The sequence below is a fragment of the Peromyscus californicus genome, unplaced genomic scaffold (genome assembly GCF_007827085.1).
Source record: "Peromyscus californicus insignis strain IS unplaced genomic scaffold, ASM782708v3 Scaffold_16__1_contigs__length_79575227, whole genome shotgun sequence".
Taxonomy (NCBI): domain Eukaryota; kingdom Metazoa; phylum Chordata; class Mammalia; order Rodentia; family Cricetidae; genus Peromyscus; species Peromyscus californicus.
In genome coordinates, this window is record NW_026294458.1 from 7781550 (window position 1) to 7800820 (window position 19271).

At 51.5% G+C, this 19271-nt stretch overlaps 1 protein-coding gene across 3 annotated transcripts in view; it reads left to right on the forward strand.

Moving 5' to 3' along the window:
• The window catches only part of Txnrd2 (thioredoxin reductase 2), a 53487-nt gene that overhangs the window by 25181 nt on the left and 9035 nt on the right, over positions 1 to 19271 (forward strand). For all 3 annotated transcript variants that reach the window (XM_052740271.1, XM_052740272.1, XM_052740273.1), the window contains 4 exons: positions 3768 to 3787; positions 4513 to 4604; positions 6008 to 6182; positions 18326 to 18462. In XM_052740271.1, coding sequence (XP_052596231.1) covers positions 3768 to 3787; positions 4513 to 4604; positions 6008 to 6182; positions 18326 to 18462 — 424 coding nt within the window. The remainder of the gene's footprint in view (positions 1 to 3767; positions 3788 to 4512; positions 4605 to 6007; positions 6183 to 18325; positions 18463 to 19271) is intronic.

Consider the following 19271-nt stretch of genomic DNA (forward strand, 5'->3'; position numbering starts at 1 on the left):
TGTCTCTGGACACTGTGAAGCAGAGTGTTTTGCATTATGAGACAGGGTCTCTAATGCAGGCTAGGCTGGAGCCTACTGTAGCCCAAGCCGGTCTCACCTTCATGACAACCCCACCTCACTTTCCTGAGTGCTATGACTACAGGTGTGGGTCAGCATGCCGGACCAGAGAATTCTTATAATGGGCCAATTTAATGCCGCCGTCCGAGTTGTCTGGAAGTAACTTTGGTCTGACCCTCGTAAGTTGGGAAGCTGCCCAAGGTACTGTGGCCATTTTTCTCCCGTGCTAAGCACACAGGAGTTAGAAAGGTACATTTTATCTTAGAATAACCACTTAGAGCCATGGCTTCCTAACGTTCTCATTTTCTGCCCAGTTTCTGTCTATTTCATGTGATACCCTGGTGAGGCAGAAGCGAGAGCAGCTGCCAGCCTGGGACTTGATTCTCAGCTTTTCGGCTTGTTGCCTGTGTGGGGCCAGGACCTTGGGTAGCTCCCGCTACTCAGGGCGTGGCCCAAGGGCAGACCCCAGAGGTTTGGGTGGAGCTGGCAGGTCCAGACAAATCTGGAGCCAGCTCCACTAGGGTGGAGGATTTGTGGTGGCTCCTCTCTGGAGCTGCTTTCCTGGGGTGTCTGTGGCGCACGGCTTTGACTGGCACTTCCTGGACTGGTAGTACTACCAAGGGGCCAGGTGCTCCTGTGAGACTGTCACCAGTGTGGGTGTGCCTCCCGGAGAGAGGATTAGGGTCCTGCAGGCTGAGAGGCAGACTGAACACCCTGTAAGCCTAGCTTCACAGGTCTGTGTTAATGCCCGTGTTTCTGCTTCCTCCTGGCTTTCAGTTCTGACAAGCAAGCTACCCTGTGATTAGACTAATCTCACGGTAGTCATGCATCCATGGAGAGTATTGGCGCACTAAAAGGCACAGAGATCACCCCCCCCCCACACACACACACACACACACACATAGATTGGGTTCAGGCTACCAGGTATAGGATGGTGACTTCTGGTTGTGCAGGCAGAGATCTCGCCTCAGGGTCTTTAAATACAGTGTTAACTCTCAGGCTCCCAGACCTTCCTCCAGATACCAGCTCTGCTGTCCCCTGTGGCTGGGTAGCTACACTGGTCACTGTGCCTTTGTAGCTGGTCCTGGGTGAGTATGGCCTGTAGAAACAGTCTACAGCTGCCAGCCTCTGGGAACTGACTCCGAATCTGGAAGCTTCACGTTTTGTCTCAGCTTTTGTTCCAGTCTCCTCCCCTTCCTCCCCCTCCCCCTTCTCCTCCCCCTTCTACCCCCCTCCTCCTCCTTATTCTTCTCCTCTTTCCCCTCCTTCTTTTTCTCCTCTTCCCCTTCCTCCTCCTCTTCCCCCTCCTCCTCCTTCTCTTCCTCCTCCTCCTTTCCTCTTCCTCCTCCTTCTCCTCCTCTCCTTTTTCCAAGGGTCCAGGCTGGCTCCAAACTCTATGCAGCTCAAGTTGGCCTTGAATTTATGATCTTCCTACCGCCACTTCAAAAGTGCTGGGATTACAGGCATGCATGGCCATTCCTAGAACTTCAGTCCTCTGACTTCTTTTGTTCATCTTTCAAGGAATAAATGTTCCCATTAATTGGTCAATTAGAGGGAGAGGTGGAGTAAACCAATGCTAACTATCATCCTGGCTCATAAAATAAATGGCCCAAGGTCACTGTCCATTCAAGCAAGAAGTGAGCTTTTGTAGATTTCAGTGCACATACTCAAGACTCCCCCACCCGCAGGAATGTGCCTGCCTGTGGGTGTCTGTCTTCCCTGTGTGTGCTCTGGAGTTGGCAATTTGGAGTTGGTAGCCTGAGGGCTGGGGGCACCCGAGAAATGGTTCCCCACCTTCTGTTGTGGGGCCACCTCAGGAGGAGGTCCACAGTGCTCATGGGGCTCTGCGGGAGCAGATGGTGATCCCTGGCTGCCTGCCCACCATCTCCTACACCCAGCCTGCTTTGTGGGAGGCTGGGAGGCACACGTGGACTACAGAAACAGAAGAATCAGGTTCTGGAGACTGCTTGCTCCATGTTCAGCAATATGGTAGGAGGGCCTAGGAATGGGGGTCGGGGGCTAAGCTGGCCTGGGGAGAGTCTGAAGGGAGCTTGAGATAAGCAGAGAGGCCCAGTCACCAAAAGAAGGCTATGCTGGTGTTGCCCTGCTAGGCTGGGTCTCCACAGCTTGTTGGGAGGTGGGGCCTGGGAACTGCATGCTCCTCAGGGAGCTAGAGCAAAAGTGCTGCTTGTTGGATGCCCACAGACTGAGCTTCCGTCCTCCAGGTGAGGCAGCGTGACCAAAGCAGCCTAGTTCTGTTTGCTTCTAAAGCAACTTCGGGTTCCACATTTTAAATGGCTCAGACCTCTCACTGTATACATCAAATCCAAAAAGCGTTGGGTTTATACTTTGGAAAGAGTCTCTCCTGTGTGGGCGTTTGCAGGCAGACAGAGGCACACTTGCATCCTGTGTATGTTTCTTGGGCATTGTCAGTTCATTGGGGGCCTGGAAAGCGCCTCTGTTCTCCTGGTCTGCATGGGATCCCAGGATCCCCTGTCCATATTCATCACTTGCTGAGTGGGGTTGTGTGGCCAGCTGGGGCCACCTTGTACTCAGCCAGTCAGTGTGGTTCTGTCGCGGCTCCTGTGTAGAAGCCACATGCCAGATGGTTCCCGCAGGGCACCTGCACAAGTATTCCAAGGGATCCGCCGCTTTTTGAAATGGAATTATATCATTAGTACTTGCCAGGATTAGTACTGACATCAGGCTTATCCATCCTTACATCACCTGCTCTTGTTCAAAGACTGAAGGGGTGATCTGACGAGCCCACCCACAGGCAGCCGCCCTGGCTGGCAATCCTTGTTTCCTCAGCCCTTTTGCATGAGTGTGCACATATGTGCCTGTGTGTTTATGCCTGGGTATGCATATGAGAGGATGTGGACAGGTATGTGTGACCACTTGTCTATGCTAGTGTGTTTACGGTGTGTATGTGCATGCAAAGGACTTTTCACGTTTGCATGTCCCTGTATGTGCAGGTATGTGTGAATGCATGTATGTGTATGTGGAGTGTGGAGCTAACCACAAGAGAAGAGTCACAGTGTCTTATCCTGGCTCGGGTGCGTGTGTGCGTGTGTGCGTGTGTGCGTGTGTGCGTGTGTGCGTGCGTGCGTGTGTGTGTGTGTGTGTGTGTGTGTGAGAGAGAGAGAGAGAGAGAGAGAGAGACAGAGACAGAGACAGACAGAGAGACAGAGAGAGAGAGAAGGGGGGGAGAGATCTTGGTCCTGGGCCCTCATGTGGTGGGGACAGGTCTGGGCTCTGTTCACAGAAGCTGCTTGCCATACGCCTCCTCCCCAGTCTGGTCCTCCCGTGTCCTACCAGGTCGTCCTTGCTTCCATCCTGGCTCAAGAGGCTCCGAGGAGTAGAAGAAAGCCTTGTGCTTCTGAGGGACATCTCTCAATGTGGCCACCAGCACCTGGTGCTGCCTATGCTTTTCACAGGCCAGGTGTCACTTGTCACTGACCACGTACCCTTCACCACCAGGCAGTTTGCTGGTTCAATAGCACTGTTTGCTGTGTTGTGTTTCATAGCTGCAGCTTTTAGGAAGCGGGTTCTATACCTTGGCACCACCTGTTTGAACAGTCAGCCTCAACTGTCATTGGCTTATGAGTACCGGGCAGGAAGGCTACAGGGCCCATCTTTGTCCCAGCCTTGGAACAACAGCATGTGACCCTGCTGGTACTTAGTGTGCTGTTTGCTGGTTTCTTCTTCAGGTTGGTGGTTGGAGCCAGTTGTATCCTTTGCCAAAGTGCAGATGGCCATCCTTCGGAATGATGCTTGGCCCTGTTACCATTCTCCCTCCCAGGAGATACTTTGTTTTCTTGTGTGGTGACTCAACTGGACCTGTTAGGGTTGGGGGTCTGGGCCCAGGGAACTGTTTGAGGCTGACCTTTGAAGGCTACCACTTCCTGAGCCTCACACTGAGTCAGCTGGGGCAGCTGGAGAGGGCTGCAAGGCAGTCACTATGGCTGTGATGAGCATCTCCCTTGAGAGCAGCCCTGATCCGACCTCATCCCTGAAGGAGAAGCAGTCAGATCAGGAAGGGTCAAGAGGGGAGCTCTGGGGTGCTTAGGGTCAGGACAGGATGTAGAGGGGAAGACGAAAGTCCCAAGGCTGGGCATAGGAGCACAGGCCACGGGCAGTGCTCTGTGGCTCTACCCCAAGACTCTTGTCTCTTAGGTCTGGCCAGCAGCTCTCCACTGAATCTCCACTGTCTCTCCTGGAGGCTGAGACTAAACAGCAGAGCCAGATGGAAGGCCATGGAGGCATAAACCTCTCTGACCTGTGGGTGCTGTTGGGAGAGCTTGAAGTTGAGGCTGCACTTGAGACCTGGGGCCCGGGGCTCTCTGGTGCAGAGCAGGGACAGGAGTCCTGGGCTGGTAGAGCAGGGTCCAGGCTCTATTGCCCCTCTGCTCCCTAACTCACAATCAGTTAGTGTTCCTTAGCCTGCTGCTGAAGACGTGGCCCTAGAGTGTGCTGGCTTCCTCACGGGGATTGGACTGGATACCACAGTCATGATGCGCAGCATCCCTCTCCGAGGCTTTGACCAGGTAGTGCCCAGGAACCCCTACTCCCACCTGGGCTCTACTCCTCCCATGAAGCCACATTCTTTTTTTTTTTTTTTTGGCTACCTTACCCTGCCCCAAACAGGTGCAGGTGTGACCTAGGGGAGAGGCCTGAATCTTTAGAAACAGTTCCTTAAAAGCCAGGTGTCCTGGCACTTAAGAGGCTGAGGCAGGAGGATCATCTGAGTCCAAGAGTGGAGGCCAGCCTGAGTAGTATTTCATGCCCTATCCCCCAAAATAAGTCACCCATTAAAATCCAAAATTGAGATGCCAAATATTTTATGTCCTCTACCAAAGACAATCCAGTCCTCGCTCATGTTAAACTTTGATTACAGAAGCCGGGGCAAAGTCAGCTGAACGTGGGATGAACTGGGTCCACAGTCTCATGACCCCTGCTTCCATCATCCTACCCCACAAATACCTTCCCATGCAACTGTGTGTGTGGCTGCATCCTAAAGCTGGGCCGCCACAGCCGAGGGTGCGCATGCCAAGCCCCTCTACAGGGACACAACATCGGGGGCTGTCGGTGTCCTGCTGCCAGGGGAGATGTTGGCAGCAGCCAGGCTGCAGACATAGAGGAGGCCAGAGGTAAAGGGGCCTACAGGAAGAGCGCTGGACTCTCAGGCTAGGTGGTAGGAGACTGCTGGGCACTGAGCAGGCCCCATAGTTCCCCTCAGAGACTTGCATGTCTGCGTCCATCAGGCATCTGGTGGCATGTAGACTGTTAAGCAGCTAGTGAGTCAGTTCCTTTGTCGGGGACAAATTGAGATATGCACCCTGATATGAAGGACTCCTCAACCAAGTGGTCCAGCATGACGCACCTCACCTAGGCAGATGCCACAGGATTTAGATGGTGATTGTTGATGCCCCCAGGCAGCATTGTCTAGTCTCTGTTGGCTTGCAGAGTTGCCTATGAACTGGGCTCGGCTGAAGCTAGGCCTGGTGATACATGGGGCCCTGTGGGCAGGGAGGTGATTACAACACCTTCGCCACCCCCTAGCCTGGGCCTGTACCTCTTTCCTGCGGTCAGCTCCCCCAGCTTCCTGATGGCAGTGAGGGGATGTGGGTGACCCCCGGTGGGGACTGGGTAGGGAGTGGAAGGCCAGTTAGATGAACCGGGGCAGAGATCCCATGACCGAGAGAAGAGGCTGAAGTGGTCTCAGAATCTGGGAATTGGGAGCCAGGAGGTAGCTTGGCCTCCCGACCTAGCCTCCAGAATCATAGAACAAGGGGACCCAGAGGTAGGTGGTGGGTACCCCATCTTCTTCTCTGGGCAGAACCCTGTTGTGGCCCTAACAGGCATTCAAGAGCAAGGTGGAGGGCCAGGGGCTCTCTTCGTGCCTATTGCCAGCAGTGGTCTGTCCTAAGTGTCTTCTTGTGCTTTGCAGCAAATGTCATCATTGGTCACAGACCACATGGAATCTCATGGTACCCGATTCCTGAAAGGCTGTGTCCCCTCCCTCATCAAAAAACTCCCAACTGGCCAACTGCAGGTCACCTGGGAGGACCATGCCTCTGGCAGAGAAGACACAGGCACCTTTGATACTGTCCTGTGGGCCATAGGTAAGGATGCGGCGAGCCACACATACGCTGTCTCTAGCTCAAGGAAACCAGCAGAACCAAATTCCCTTGGAACAGGAGTCTTCACCTTCTTTCCCTGCACCTCCAGGTCCCCCACTCTGCTGGCTCCCAAGCAGGTTGGCCACTGCCTGGTACACCTTGCAGGCTACCGTGGAAGCCTGTGGGCACAGTGCCTACACCTGGCTGTCCCAAACACACGATTCCTCTGTTTCTTTCCCATTGCCATGTGCTGTTCTGGAAATGCAAACCAAAGAAGAGATTTGGTGGTGTCACCAGGCATCACCATTCAGGAAAGGTGTGTGAGGCCTTCCACACCCTTCATAGATTGTTTTTAAGTGTGTAAGGCCTTCCACACCCCTCCATAGATTGTTTTTAAGTGTGTGAGGCCTTCCACACCCCTCCATAGATTGTTTATAAGTCTTCAGTGTAAATCCTAGGGATTTCCTATAGGGCTTAAACCTTGATAGATCTATCTTGAATGAATTAGATGTTTGCTTTATAACATAATTTCAAGCTAGATTTTTTTTGTTTGCTCACTCTGAGGTAGTGTCTCACATAGCCCAGGATAACCTCAAGCTACATATGTAGCCAAGGATGAGCTTGAACTTATTTTCCTGCCCCTATGACCCAAGTACTAGGACTATAGGCATACACTGTCATCTCTGATTTAAGCCAGGTGTTTTTCTCATAGAAATGATACGTGGGGGGATGATCCACAGAGGGCTGCAGAGCCCGTCGGTCGGTCGGTCAGTGCTTGCTGCATGAGTCGGCTCCCCAGCACCCGCAGTCAAAAGCTGGGTTTGGTGGAGCCTACTTTGTCATTCCAGAGCTGGGGAGGTAGAAGCAGGTGGACCCCTGGGGCTTGCTGGATAGGCAGCCTAGCTTGTTGAGTGAGTGCCAACCATGTCTCCATAAGACAAGGAGGACAGCCCCTGGGGAATGACACCTGAGGTTAACATCAGGCCTTCACACATATGTACACATACATGTGCATACCTGCATATATATGTGTTTTCACAGGAACACACAGTGACATGTTTTTAAGTTTTAAAAATGGTAGTCATACATATAAACGTTCTATTTTAATTATTTGGTGCTCAGCTCTGTGGCGTTAAGGGCATGCACACCACTGTGAGCCACCACCACCATCTGTTTGCAGAGCATCACCCCACTCCAGAGCCACTTTTTACTGCGTGTTAGCTTCTCCCTGCCCTCCTGCCCGGCACCCACCACTGCACTTTCTACCATAACTTGACGACTCCAGGAACTCATAAATGGACTCATACTGCGTTTATCTTTTTGTTCCTGGCCCGAGTCACTTATAATGTCCTCAAGGTTTATCCATGTGCTAGCATGTGTCATAATTTCCTTCCTCTTTAAGGCTGAACCGTTTTGTTTACCCATCCATCTGTTGATGGACATGCAGGCTGTCTTCACCTTTGGCGATTGTCAGTACTAGTGCAGTGAGCACAAATGTCCACAAGCCAGCTGTGTGGATACAGGCCAGAGGATGTGGTTCGTTAACAGAGGCTTGCCTAGCGTGTCCCAGGCCCAGGTCCTGTCCTAGCAGTGTGTGTTGCTGTCACTGCATAGCCTTGCTCTCGTCCTTCTGCTTTCCGTGGATGGTAGCCCAGTTTTTTGTGGGGATGAAGGCCTAGCAGGTGAGGCTGTACATACCTAGCTGTTGCTGACTTTGCTAGGGAGAAGGAAGGTGTAGCCAGGGGAATACTTACAGGGCCTGGGTTTATAAGGCTTCAGATGTGATGAGGGTTGTGGAGGCTCACCCGGAGGCCAATGGTGAGAACAGAGATCCAAGATGCTACTCCTGTCACAAGCCTGCTGGGAGACCAGCACACAGACCGTGGTGAATGGGGTCCTCATGGACACCATGGGTCCTTATTGGTAAGGGTAATATATGCACACCACGTCCCCACGTGAACATCCCTGCCCACCTCAGTGTGAGTACCTTCTGGTTTGGGCTTCTAGTTTTCCTGGCTTCCTTATGAACTTACACATTGACACAGGGAATACCTGGATCAATAGAAACTTAGGGCTTTGTCCCAGATTATCTGGGTCTCTGGAGTATGCCTGATGTGAGCCAGGCAGGGCTCAGAAACCAGATCACCCTCTGAAACCTCCTTTTGCTCCATCTCAATGAGATAAGTGGTCTCCAGGTGTGGCAGAGGGGTTGTCCAAGGCAAAATAGGCCCCAGAATGGGCTTTCTAAGGAACAGGGCTGCATCACAAAGCAACATGCTTCTGGAGATTAACTTTTTTCTGAGTTCTTCAATAGAAATAAAAAATGAGGTTGAATCCAGAGGAGATGGACCAATGGTTCAGATCACACAGAAGAGGGGTGTGAATGTGGATCTGAGTGCCCCAGCACAAATACAGCATCGCCCTAGCCAAAGCTGTCCAGTCACCAAAGAGTTCGCTCTTGGTCTCATCATAAAATCTTGAAATGAGCTCGTTACGAACAGCACAAAAGAATAGATGACATCCTAGAGCCAATGTCTGGTGTATCATGAATGGTGAGGAGGAGACAGCTCTTCCCGCCCGCCCCGTTCTCTGTACCTCACCTTGGGCACGGGGAACCCTGTCCTGCCTTTATTGTTTTTGCTTGTTTGATTTGTTTTTTGAGACAGGGCCTCACTACACAGTCCAGGCTGATTTGATCTCATAACGTAGCCCAAACTGGGCAGTCTTCCTGCTTTAGTCTCCCAAGCCCTCGGCCACCAGAGCGTGTCACCATGCCCACCCTTGTCACTCAGCCATGCGGCCTGATGCCTTTGCAAAGGGTCTGTGCCTTTTCAAAGCCTGGGTCCCCTGGCTTCCAGGGGGTCCTCCTCAGGCGGAGCCTCTGTCCCTCCCTTGCTGGGAGCCTGTTCTACTTTTTTTGTTTTCAAAAAGAGTATCCCCCAGACACGCTGTGGGAGTGATTGATGCTGGGGGTGGAAGCTTTTCGAAGTCCTTGGCCTCTGACCCTGCTTCCCCAGGGCTGTGGCAGTGGCGGCAGTGGTTTCTGGCACGCCTTCTGGGTGGTGGGGCTGGCGCACGGGCATGTGCTGACTTCACCACCCCATCTGAGCTAGGTTTTGTAAACATTCAGGAGCCACTTCCCACTTGAACAACTGGGACTGTTTTCTGCAGCTCACACTGATAAACCTTTAACGAAGCATTATTCCTGCTTGCTATAAGGTGATGCACCCCAGGAGGTTAAAATAAAACACACGGCTGCAGAGCTGGTACCTCAGACATCTCTGTGGATCGTGCTTCCCATCCAAGCAGCTGGTAATGTGTCCAACAAGACGGACTTTGAGGGACATTTAATAAAGGGATGGATGCTCTTCCAGGCCCCCGTGACACCCATGGCCAGGAGAGGCCCCAGCACACTGTACCTGACCAGGCCAGTGTTCTGTAGTCGGTGAGAATGTGAGGTGCAGCCATGGCAAAGTGGTGCTGCACCCTGGAAGCCAAGAGGGGCAGGCAGCCTTTTTCTCCACACAGCCTTGATCTGCAGTGGTGGATTAAACATATTAGCAGTTAAAGCAGTTAATTGCTGTGCAGGGGCCCTCATTGTTTGTCTCTGAATCACCCGCCCACACCAGGTGTCTCAGATAATAGACTGGGAACCTCAGCGAGGAGGATTTCCTGTCTGCAGATGTGCCGATTACAGCGCTGAGTGAAGACAGTCAGCCTGTAGTCCAGGCAGGCGGGAGCTGCTCTGCCTAGCCAGGAGTTAACCAGTTGTGGCCTGAATTGGTGCTGTCTGGGGAGCTGGCCCAGGACAGCCCAACGGATGCCTTCTCTGAGGCCTGGCTGTACTTGAGCTGAGCTGAGATTTGGTTTTAAGGAAGACATGTGGAGCTTCTGGAGAACAGCCTGGGGAAACTGAGTAGAGATTGACCTTTGCCCCTAGGCTGCCAGAGCACATCCAGGCAGTTCTCTGTTCCTGCCCAGGAAAGATGACAAGGCTGTGGCACATTCACTCCTGGGTCACAGGACTCCTTCCCAGTGTGTGGAACAGGGGCCTTGCTGCACTTACATAGTCAATATTATCCTTTTTTTTTTTTTTTTGGTTTTTCAAGACAGGGTTTCTCTGTGTGCTTTGCGCCTTTCCTGGAACTCACTTTGTAGACCAGGCTGGCCTTGAACTCACAGAGATCCGCCTGCCTCTGCCTCCCGAGTGCTGGAATTAAAGGTGTGCGCCACCACTGCCCGGTGTCCCTATTATCTTAAGAGCTGGGGATGACAGTGTGTCTGTCTGAGGAACCTGCCTAGAGAGGTAGAGTGACAGGTAAGACCTGGGGGAGGAATTCTCCTGATGCTCACCCCAGACCACCAAGCCATGTCTTCCTGTTCAGGCTTCATCTTGGAGAACCTAGTATATTGTTTTCATTGTCATCGTCATCTGCCTGAGTGAAGTCAGGTCTGAGCCCCTGAGATATTGTGTGAGCAGCCAGGCAGTCCTGGCTATTAGGCATTGGAGCTAGACTTCCCAGCTTCCGTCTGACCCCATGTGGAGGCTATACTGGTCACCCACCTGACATGTGCACCTGGCCCACAACCAGGGAGGCAGGGCCCAGGGAAGCTGTGTGGGGACACCTAGTGTTTAGGGCTCAACCTGAGCCCAGGATGAGCTATATAGTGTGGCTCTCCATCCACACCCAGGACTACCCATTTGTATATATGCAAATGACATGTCCACATGACCTACAGTCACACAGCAGGGGAAGGGGTAGAACAAACAGAATCAAGCTCCACAGGGTGGACATTTATCACTAGGAATGTTCTGAGCTCAGCAAAGAGGAGGGGCAGCCTTGGGCTGCCTGGAGGTTTTGAGAGGCGGCTTGGTCCCCGGGACTGAGTGCTAAGCTAAGACTGAAGAGGAGAGGAATGTGGACACAGCCGAGCCTGGAGTCTCACTGTGGGTCTCACAGGTATTCGAGTGTTCCTAGGACCCTCACAGCTGTAGATGGGCCTAAGGTGTATTGAGTCAGGGCCATAATAGAAAAAGAGAAGGATGGAGAGGGAAGGGAAGAAGAGGTTGGGGTTTAGCAGTAGACATATTTAACATGCTGGAGGTCCCGGGTTCAATCCTCAGGACTAAGTAAATGATTAAACAAAGAAGGGAGCTGGTCTGGTGGCACTCACCTGTAAACCCTGTGCTCTGAGACAGAAGGATTGCCACGATTCCAAGGGGAACATGGGCTAGATAAGGAGTTTGGAGCCAGCCTGGGCTACAGAGTAAGACCCTACTCCCCCATACTCCTCCCCCAAAAAAGAGTCAAAGAAAAGGCTAGGGATGTAACTCAGTTGGATTGAGTCCTCAGCTTCATATAACTGGGTATCAACAGGCACATACCTGTAATGCCAGCACTGGGGAGGCAGGCAGGAGAATCAGTTTAAGATCATCCTCAGCTACAGAGTGAGCCAGAGACTAGCGTGGTTTACATGAAAACCTGCCTGCAGAAAGAACACGTGAACACAGATGAGAAGGTGAAAAGCAATTTAAAAACAAAACAGCCTCAATGGAACAGGCAAGCAGTCGGCCAGGCTCAGTGCATTGGAGCAGCACTGGGGGCTTCATGGCATAGTTGCCTAGGCTCTCCATACAGGCCTCTGTGGACCTCAGACTGTCTCAAGGCCACAGTGTGCACTTCTCTGTCCAACTCTGTGCCACCTGGTGTGGCCATATTAGTTTGGGTCACAGCCCTTCATTCGCCCTCCCTGTTCCTGCTGGCACTTAAATCTCACCTCATTTCACGGATTGCCTTTCCCTGGTGGGAACATGTGCTGTAGGCAGGCATGAAATTGGAGGGCATGCTCGTTTAACTAGCGGGGATCAGAGAGGCGCAGGGTGCTGCTGTGGCCTTCTGCCTGCACAGCCCTGTATCCAGCAGATAGGTGGTAATGACTGATGGCTGCATTATCATTCATTCGGCCTGCTGCCTTCTCCAGCCACCTCCTGGGGAAGGGTCAACTTTTCAGGAGGGACAACAGCAGGCTTCTGGAGGTGTGTGTGTGTGTGTGTGTGTGTGTGTGTGTGTGTGTGTGTGGTGGGGGGTGCTGTGGAAGTGACAGCCAGAGGTTCTCAGCACACATACTCTGGGCCTATGTCTGCATTTACTCAGAGGAGAGGAAGAGTGTGCATTTGAACTTGTGTTTGAATGCCTTCACTGTAGAAGAAATGATAGAGCACCATGTATCAGTCACATGTGAAGCTCTTATAAGGCAAGAAAGAAAACAGGCAAAGTCAGGGATTGGCAGTTTGCAAAAGAAATGCCCTTAATAAATAGGAGGCAGAAAACAGTTGTATTAGTCATCAGAGAAGTGCAAATTAAAACAGCAGGGAGGTGCTGTGCCAAGGCCAGAGTGTAAACAAACAAACAAAAAGCAACTACTTGCTGCAAGCTGGCAGCCTTGTCCTCCAGTCCAGCTTCCCTTCCTCTGAGGGTCAGCAGTGAGACACCAACAGACTCACAGCATGGTATGCTCCAGGTCTCCTTCCTGCTGGAGTCCGGGCACTAGAGCTCCGGGAGCCCCCAAATGTCTTCCTGTTCAGGAGCATGTTGCCACCACCACACTTGCCCTAGTGCTGAGGCTGGGGGATGAAACCACAAAAACCGACTGAGCTAACTGGCTCTGGCACAGCAGGTTCTGGAGAGGTACTGAGCACAGTACACACTGATGAATGTGGCTGCCCTCCAGCATGGCCTGAGCACAGTGTTTGCTGGGGACACCGCTCAGCATGTTGGCTGGCACCTGGCTTCTCACTTTGTGAATGTGCCACTGGGTCTAGAGTGCCTAGAGCCACCTGCTTAGGTGGATGAGCCCTGGGTTGCCACCCGGCACCTGTTTTCCACTTTCCATGGGTTTGAGACCTGAGCTCAGGAGGTGCCTCCATCTCTGATGGGCCATCAGTGCCAGGAGGGAGATTGGACCCAGCTCTGATCCCAATCGAGAGAGCAGAGCCTGAGGGAGCTGTGATGCTGTGTCTGTTCCTGGTGGTCTGTGCCCTGGCTGCAGGGATTGCCTCAGTTTCAGGGAATGGTCCCACAATGTAGGATGCCTGGGGAGAGGCAGGCTCTCTGGCCTCTGGGCCGTACTGATAACCGTTTTCTAGGCCTCAGTGTAGCCATGGCTGCCTATGTTGGCCCTTCCCCCGCTTCTTCTACCATCCCTTCCAGAAGCATTTGCTACACACTAGCCAAGTTCTTTGCCACACTGTCTGCTCCTCTATCCAGTGTGTTCCCCACACTGCAGACTTGGCTCACACGTCCCTGCACTTCCCAAATGTATATATACAACATGGCTTAGGAAATCTTGGCTTTGCAATAGACCATGACGGGTACTTAGTTCCTCCCCACCTTCTCTCCTGGTACTACTTTCAGATGTATGCATTGTGTGTCTGAACCAGGCTTCCTGGAAGATTATCCCAGTGCTAAAAAACCTCCTATGGCACAGTGGCTCCAAGGCTGTTGTAGTGCTGTGGCACTGTGTATGGAAATAAACCTGTTTAGAGGCACAGACCTGCTGTGCTACAGTTGCCTGTAGTGAGTGTTGTATGCAGTTGTAGCCTAGGAACAAAAGGCTACACATGTGGACCACACAGGTCTACCTGTGAGGTAGGCTAGAGCATCTAGATTTGTGTAAGAATACTCTATCTTTACACAGTGTCAAACTACTCAATGACACATTTATCAGAATGTATCTCTGTCTTAAGCATCTTTTTACTGTATCTTTATATCATAAGGACCTTGGTACAGACTTCCTTGGTATCTGCAAGATCAGTAGTTACCATAGTTACCACAAGGAGCACGAAGAGATGCTCTTGGCCTCACAGGATCAGGTGGGTATACATGTAGGAGAGATCATGATGTAGTGCGTCCTGCGTAGAGCAGGCCACCAGTTTGTCCCTTGGCCACTCCAGTTCCAGCACAATTACCAGGAGGCAGTGAGTGCAGCAAGCTGGACTCAGCAGCCAGAGAAGACACCCAAAGATTGAGCCACGGGCCCCTAACCTACAGAGCCTTTGCCTCATCTCATGGGCTCCAGCCCTACCCATAGGGCCCAGCTCCTTCCTCTGATGTGGCCTCCCACTGCCTGAGTCGAGGCTGATCCCCGTGGTGCCTGCCTGCCCACTCCCGGTTCCTGTGGCTGAGCAGTGCCAAGAGGCTGGAGCCAGGCCCAAGCCAACTATAGCAGCCAGGCTTAGCTGAGTCTCAGTGTTTTGACTTCCCCATCCAGCATAACAGCTGGAGACTTAAAGCTTCATCTGCCAGATGTTTAGGTGGGCGCCACCCACTTCCTGGACATTGCACACTGAAGTCTAGCTTGTCCCAGATACCAAGAACTGTGGGAACTATGCCTTTGATGCCAGATCACCTCTGTCACTGGGGAATTGTCTGGAGCTCTTGAGCAGCATAAGCATTGTGGCTCTGAGGGACATCCACCCCCTCAGGGTCCACCATCATTGGGATTCAAGGCAAAGGAGACCTCCCCTGACAGCTGAGCTATGGCAGAGCTCATATGCTACCCTCCCTGAAGGCCCAGAACTGTATGGAACGTGAGAGGACAGACACACTGACACCAAGAGAGACAAGCCTGTCCCATCCCGGTTTGGGCTTTGCACCCAAAAGCTGGGGCTAAGGATGAGCATGGTGCTGTCAGACCATCTGAAAGCCCATCTCCTCTCAGCTCTGAGCAGTTTGCTGGACAGCTACAGGGGGTGTGCCGAAGAGAGCAAGCTGAGGACTGTGGTCTGGAGACCGGGCTACCAGCCTGCTTGTTCAGCACCATTACTGGCTGCCTGGTGAGGTGGGTCTCAGGCCTATTTTGAGGGTCTGGGCAGGACATAAATTTGCTTACTCTCACTGTTGGCTCCAGTTAGCATGCTCCTTATACAGTACCTACTGCAGGCTATCCTGGTAAATTCTGGAGACAGAGGGCCTTGTCTATCCATGTCTATCTATCTATTGGTGAGAGGTGACACTCGGAGCCTGTCTGGAGGAGGCATCCAGGGTGGGCAAAGAGGGGCAAGTACTTCACAGGAGTCCCAGGCATTTGGGGAAGTGGAAGAGTGCCCACCCAGTAAAGAACCATGTGAGGAAGTGCCAGCCAGTTCATATGGGGCCCACATGAACCGAGACACCCCACGATTTACACAGCTAGGAGAGAACCACCTCCCCGTGGTCACCCAGGCCAGTGGTGTCCTCCCTTGCAACCTGTGGGAGCCTGTCTTTGCTCACGCTCAGCTACGTCCTTGCAGCTCTGTGGGGCCTGGTTCCCTGGGCGGGCAGTGTTAAAGAACCCAGGCTAAAACCAGGCCCACTCCAGGGCTCTGGCTTAAGGCCTTTTTTTGTGGTCAAGAACTACATATTTTATAAAAGAGAAGAAACCATGACATTCCAGGATGTTAACACTCCTCCTTGAATGGCACATAGATATCTTTGTATCTTCACGTTAAGATAGAGTCCACACCATGTAAACACGAGCTTCTCTGTCTCTTCAGAACCATTGGCCTGTGCATCTGTGGATTTCCACAGCTCTGGATTCACTGAGGGTTAGATATGTTTTTATTAGTGCTGGCAATGAAACCTTGTGCATGTGAGGCAGGGGTTCTGCCGATGTTTGTCTGTTGCTGTTTTTTCATGTCACCCAGGATGGCCACAAACATACTGCATAGCCAAGGAGGATCTTGACCTTCTGGTCTCCTGCTTCTACACCCCCATATAACCCCAGTGCTGGGATTACAGGCATGTGTAAATAAACACTTGATTTATGGTTCTGGAATTTAACCCAGGACTTCATACATGCTAGACAGGCACTCTGCCAACTGAGCAAAATACCCAACCCAAAAAATCTTGTTGTTGCACTGTTCAGAGCACATAGACGCCATATTTTCTTGGTCCCCTAGTGACAGCATAGCAGCTCCTCACATGGCACTGGCAACGAATTAGGTCCCAGGAGTCATCTAGAGAGGGGCCAAGGGCATAGAGGGTGGGGCAGGCTGTGTGTGAACTCCACTGTGTTCTATAGCACAGCATCAGGGTGTGGATTCATGGTTTGGGAAGGGGGTCCTGGAACTGTCCCCAAGGGGGCTGAGAGGACTGTAGCGATTCTGTCATCTGCTCTCTTACAGCCTTTTGGTTCATTTGTTTAAATTTGTGGTTTTTAGAACTTTTTTTCCTGTGTTAATGTCTGTTTTGAATATATATACTATGTATAAGCATCAAAAAAGTGTCAAAGCTGTGTTTAGACAAGCATTTTCACTTCGGTCCCACTGTCTTCTACTCCTTGTTCCTGTGTTTGTTTTGCCTGAGACAGGGTCTGCAAGGTACCCCTGGCTGGCCTGGAACCCATTCTGCATCCTAGACCAGCCTGGAGCTTTCAGTGATCCTCCTGTCTCGTCTGCTGAGTACTGTGGTGGAAGGCGTGCATCACCACACCTGACCGCCTTCCTTTCTGTAGGACGCTGCTTTTAATCTTTTCATTGATTTCTTCAGCAAGTGTGTGTGTGTGTGTGTGTGTGTGTGTCTGTCTGTCTGTCTGTCTGTGTGTGCACGCACGTGCATGCACCCTGTCTTTACAAGGGGGATGCATATTCTCTGTACTGGAGACTTGTGCCTGTTCCATCTCTAAGGCCCTCTCAGTTAGCGTCAGGAGTTTCTCTTGTCATGAACATCAGGGCTGCTTGTGCTGAAATCCAAACACAATTCAAGGGCCTACGGCCAGGGCAACAACGTGGTCTCCCTGTGAAACCTATGCTTGTCTGGGTCCCACGCTGGTCCCCTGTGTAGCTGGGAACACTGAAGTTCACAGGAAACAGACAGGTCTTTCTGCACAGAGGGACTGGTGACCTGGCAGTTGTCTTGGGAAGAAGCTGTATGGATGGCTCTCCAGAGAAGAAGGAAAGAGCCAGGGAGTCCTGTCTACATTTAAGAAGACCTTGAAGGGAGCAAGAAAGTTAAGGTGGTCAGGGCCTGGCACTGATGATGTCTATAGTACCATTCCCCTCCAAGGGAGGGCTAGTTTCTCCTGATTCTGAAACCAGAGCCATACTGGTTCAGGGGAGGGGTGTGTGTGGAAGATTCTAAGTCTGGCACCCACAAACTGTCAAGCTACAATTGTGTCAGAAGGCATCTGATCCTTACCCATGTTTCAGAAAGCAGCACCCTAGAGGGATATCATCTTTAGTGGATGGTACCCACAGGCACAAAAGTGTACTGAATAGCACAAGGTTAGTAGTTGTCAGAGTTACCAAAGGACATTGATGAACATTCCGTCTTTGAGCCAGAGGCTGTTACAGTCCCCTCAGTTCCTGCCCCTGCGCAGTCAGGCTTTTCAGTTTCTAAGTGGCCACTCTGAGAAATTGTTTTTGTTTGTTCGTCTGTTTTGTTGTTATTGTTGTTTGTCTTGTCTTTTAGGGACAGCCTTGCTAGGTTGTCTAGACAGCTTTATACTCCTGTGCTCAAGACATCTTGCCTTAGCCTCTCAAAGTAGCTGGGATCCTAGGCCAGCCATAGAACCCAGCTCTGAGAAATGTTTGTTAGATGATTTATTGGTTGACTGATCTATGTATTGTACAGGAACTCAAACCAGAACCTCTATTTGGTCTGCTGCTGACCTGTATCCTCAATCTTGTTTTGGAAACAGGCTTTCTCTATGTAGTCCTGGCTGTGCCTCCTCAGTGCTGAGATCAAAGGCGTGTGCCACCATTGCCTAGCCAGCCCTGGGTTTTTGTTGTTGTTGTTGTTGTTTTGTTTTGTTTAGATAGTGTGTATATGTAGCCCAGGCTGGCCTTGAACTTGTTATCTACCGCCCTCAGCCTTTCAAGAGCTGGGATTTCATGTGTGTGTCACTATATCTGGTTGAAAAAAAAAGATTTTTTTTTTTTTTCGAGACAAGGTTTTTTCTGTGTAGCTTTGGAGTCTGTCCTGGAACTCACTCTATAGGCCAGACTGGCCTCGAACTCACAGAGATTCGCCTACTTCTGCCTCCAGAGTGCTGGGATTAAAGGCATATGCCACCGCTGCCTGGCCTGGTTGAAATATTTTAAATAAAAGGAACCCACATCAAAATTGCTGACCTAAATCTTTCAACTCTCTCTATTTTTCCTTAAGGGCGAGTTCCAGAAACTAGAAATCTGAATCTGGAGAAGGCTGGTGTAAATGTCAACCCTGAGAATCAGAAGATTGTTGTGGATGCCCAGGAGGCCACCTCTGTCCCTCACATCTTTGCCATTGGAGATGTTGCTGAGGTATGCTCTACATCTGTCTGACCAACCACAGCCACCGGAAACTCCTATTTATGTGCTGCCCTAATTCAGCTGGGTCTTGAGGTGAACGTGATGTAGGCTCTGCTGTCCACAGGAAAGAGACATCTCTCTCTCTCTCTAATCCCAGAGCACAAATCACAGGATCCAACTCTAGGGACTGGTCAGGTGTGTCCTGGGAAGGATCAAGCACTAGCCTCTGCCCCTTCTAATGCTTTCTCTCTCTGGGAGCATCAGGGTGGGACAGTTTAAAACTGCGAAGTAGAGAGATAGGTGAATGGTTACAAGTTCTGGCTGCTCTTCCAGGGGACCTGGATCCCCAGCACCCATATGGCAGTTCCTAACCGTCTGTACCTTCAGCTCCATGGCATCTGACACTCTCTTCTGGCCTCCTTGGATACCAAGCACACATGTGAAGCACATAGACATACATGCATGCAAAATACCCACACACAAAATAATTTTAAAATCATAAAAAAGAAAATAAAATCCTAGCTCTACACAGACTTAGCTGTTGCTGAGCATGACCTTGGTGAGGTCTTACAGCCACAGAAGAAGGACCAGCCCCAGTTCAGGTCATCAGGCCCTGTCCTTGCCACAGTCCCCCCTCTGAGCCTGAAGCTCTGTCAACCCCTCACTGACTAGGCTGTCATTGATCTTTCTTGGGTGGGGGGCTCAGTGTGGGGAAGGTATCAAGGCTCCGAACCCCATCCTTGCTGGCTGGAGCTGTGCCTGTCGACACTTCCCTGCTTCCTTGTCTTCCATGGAGACCATGGCCCACAGCACCTCCCTGG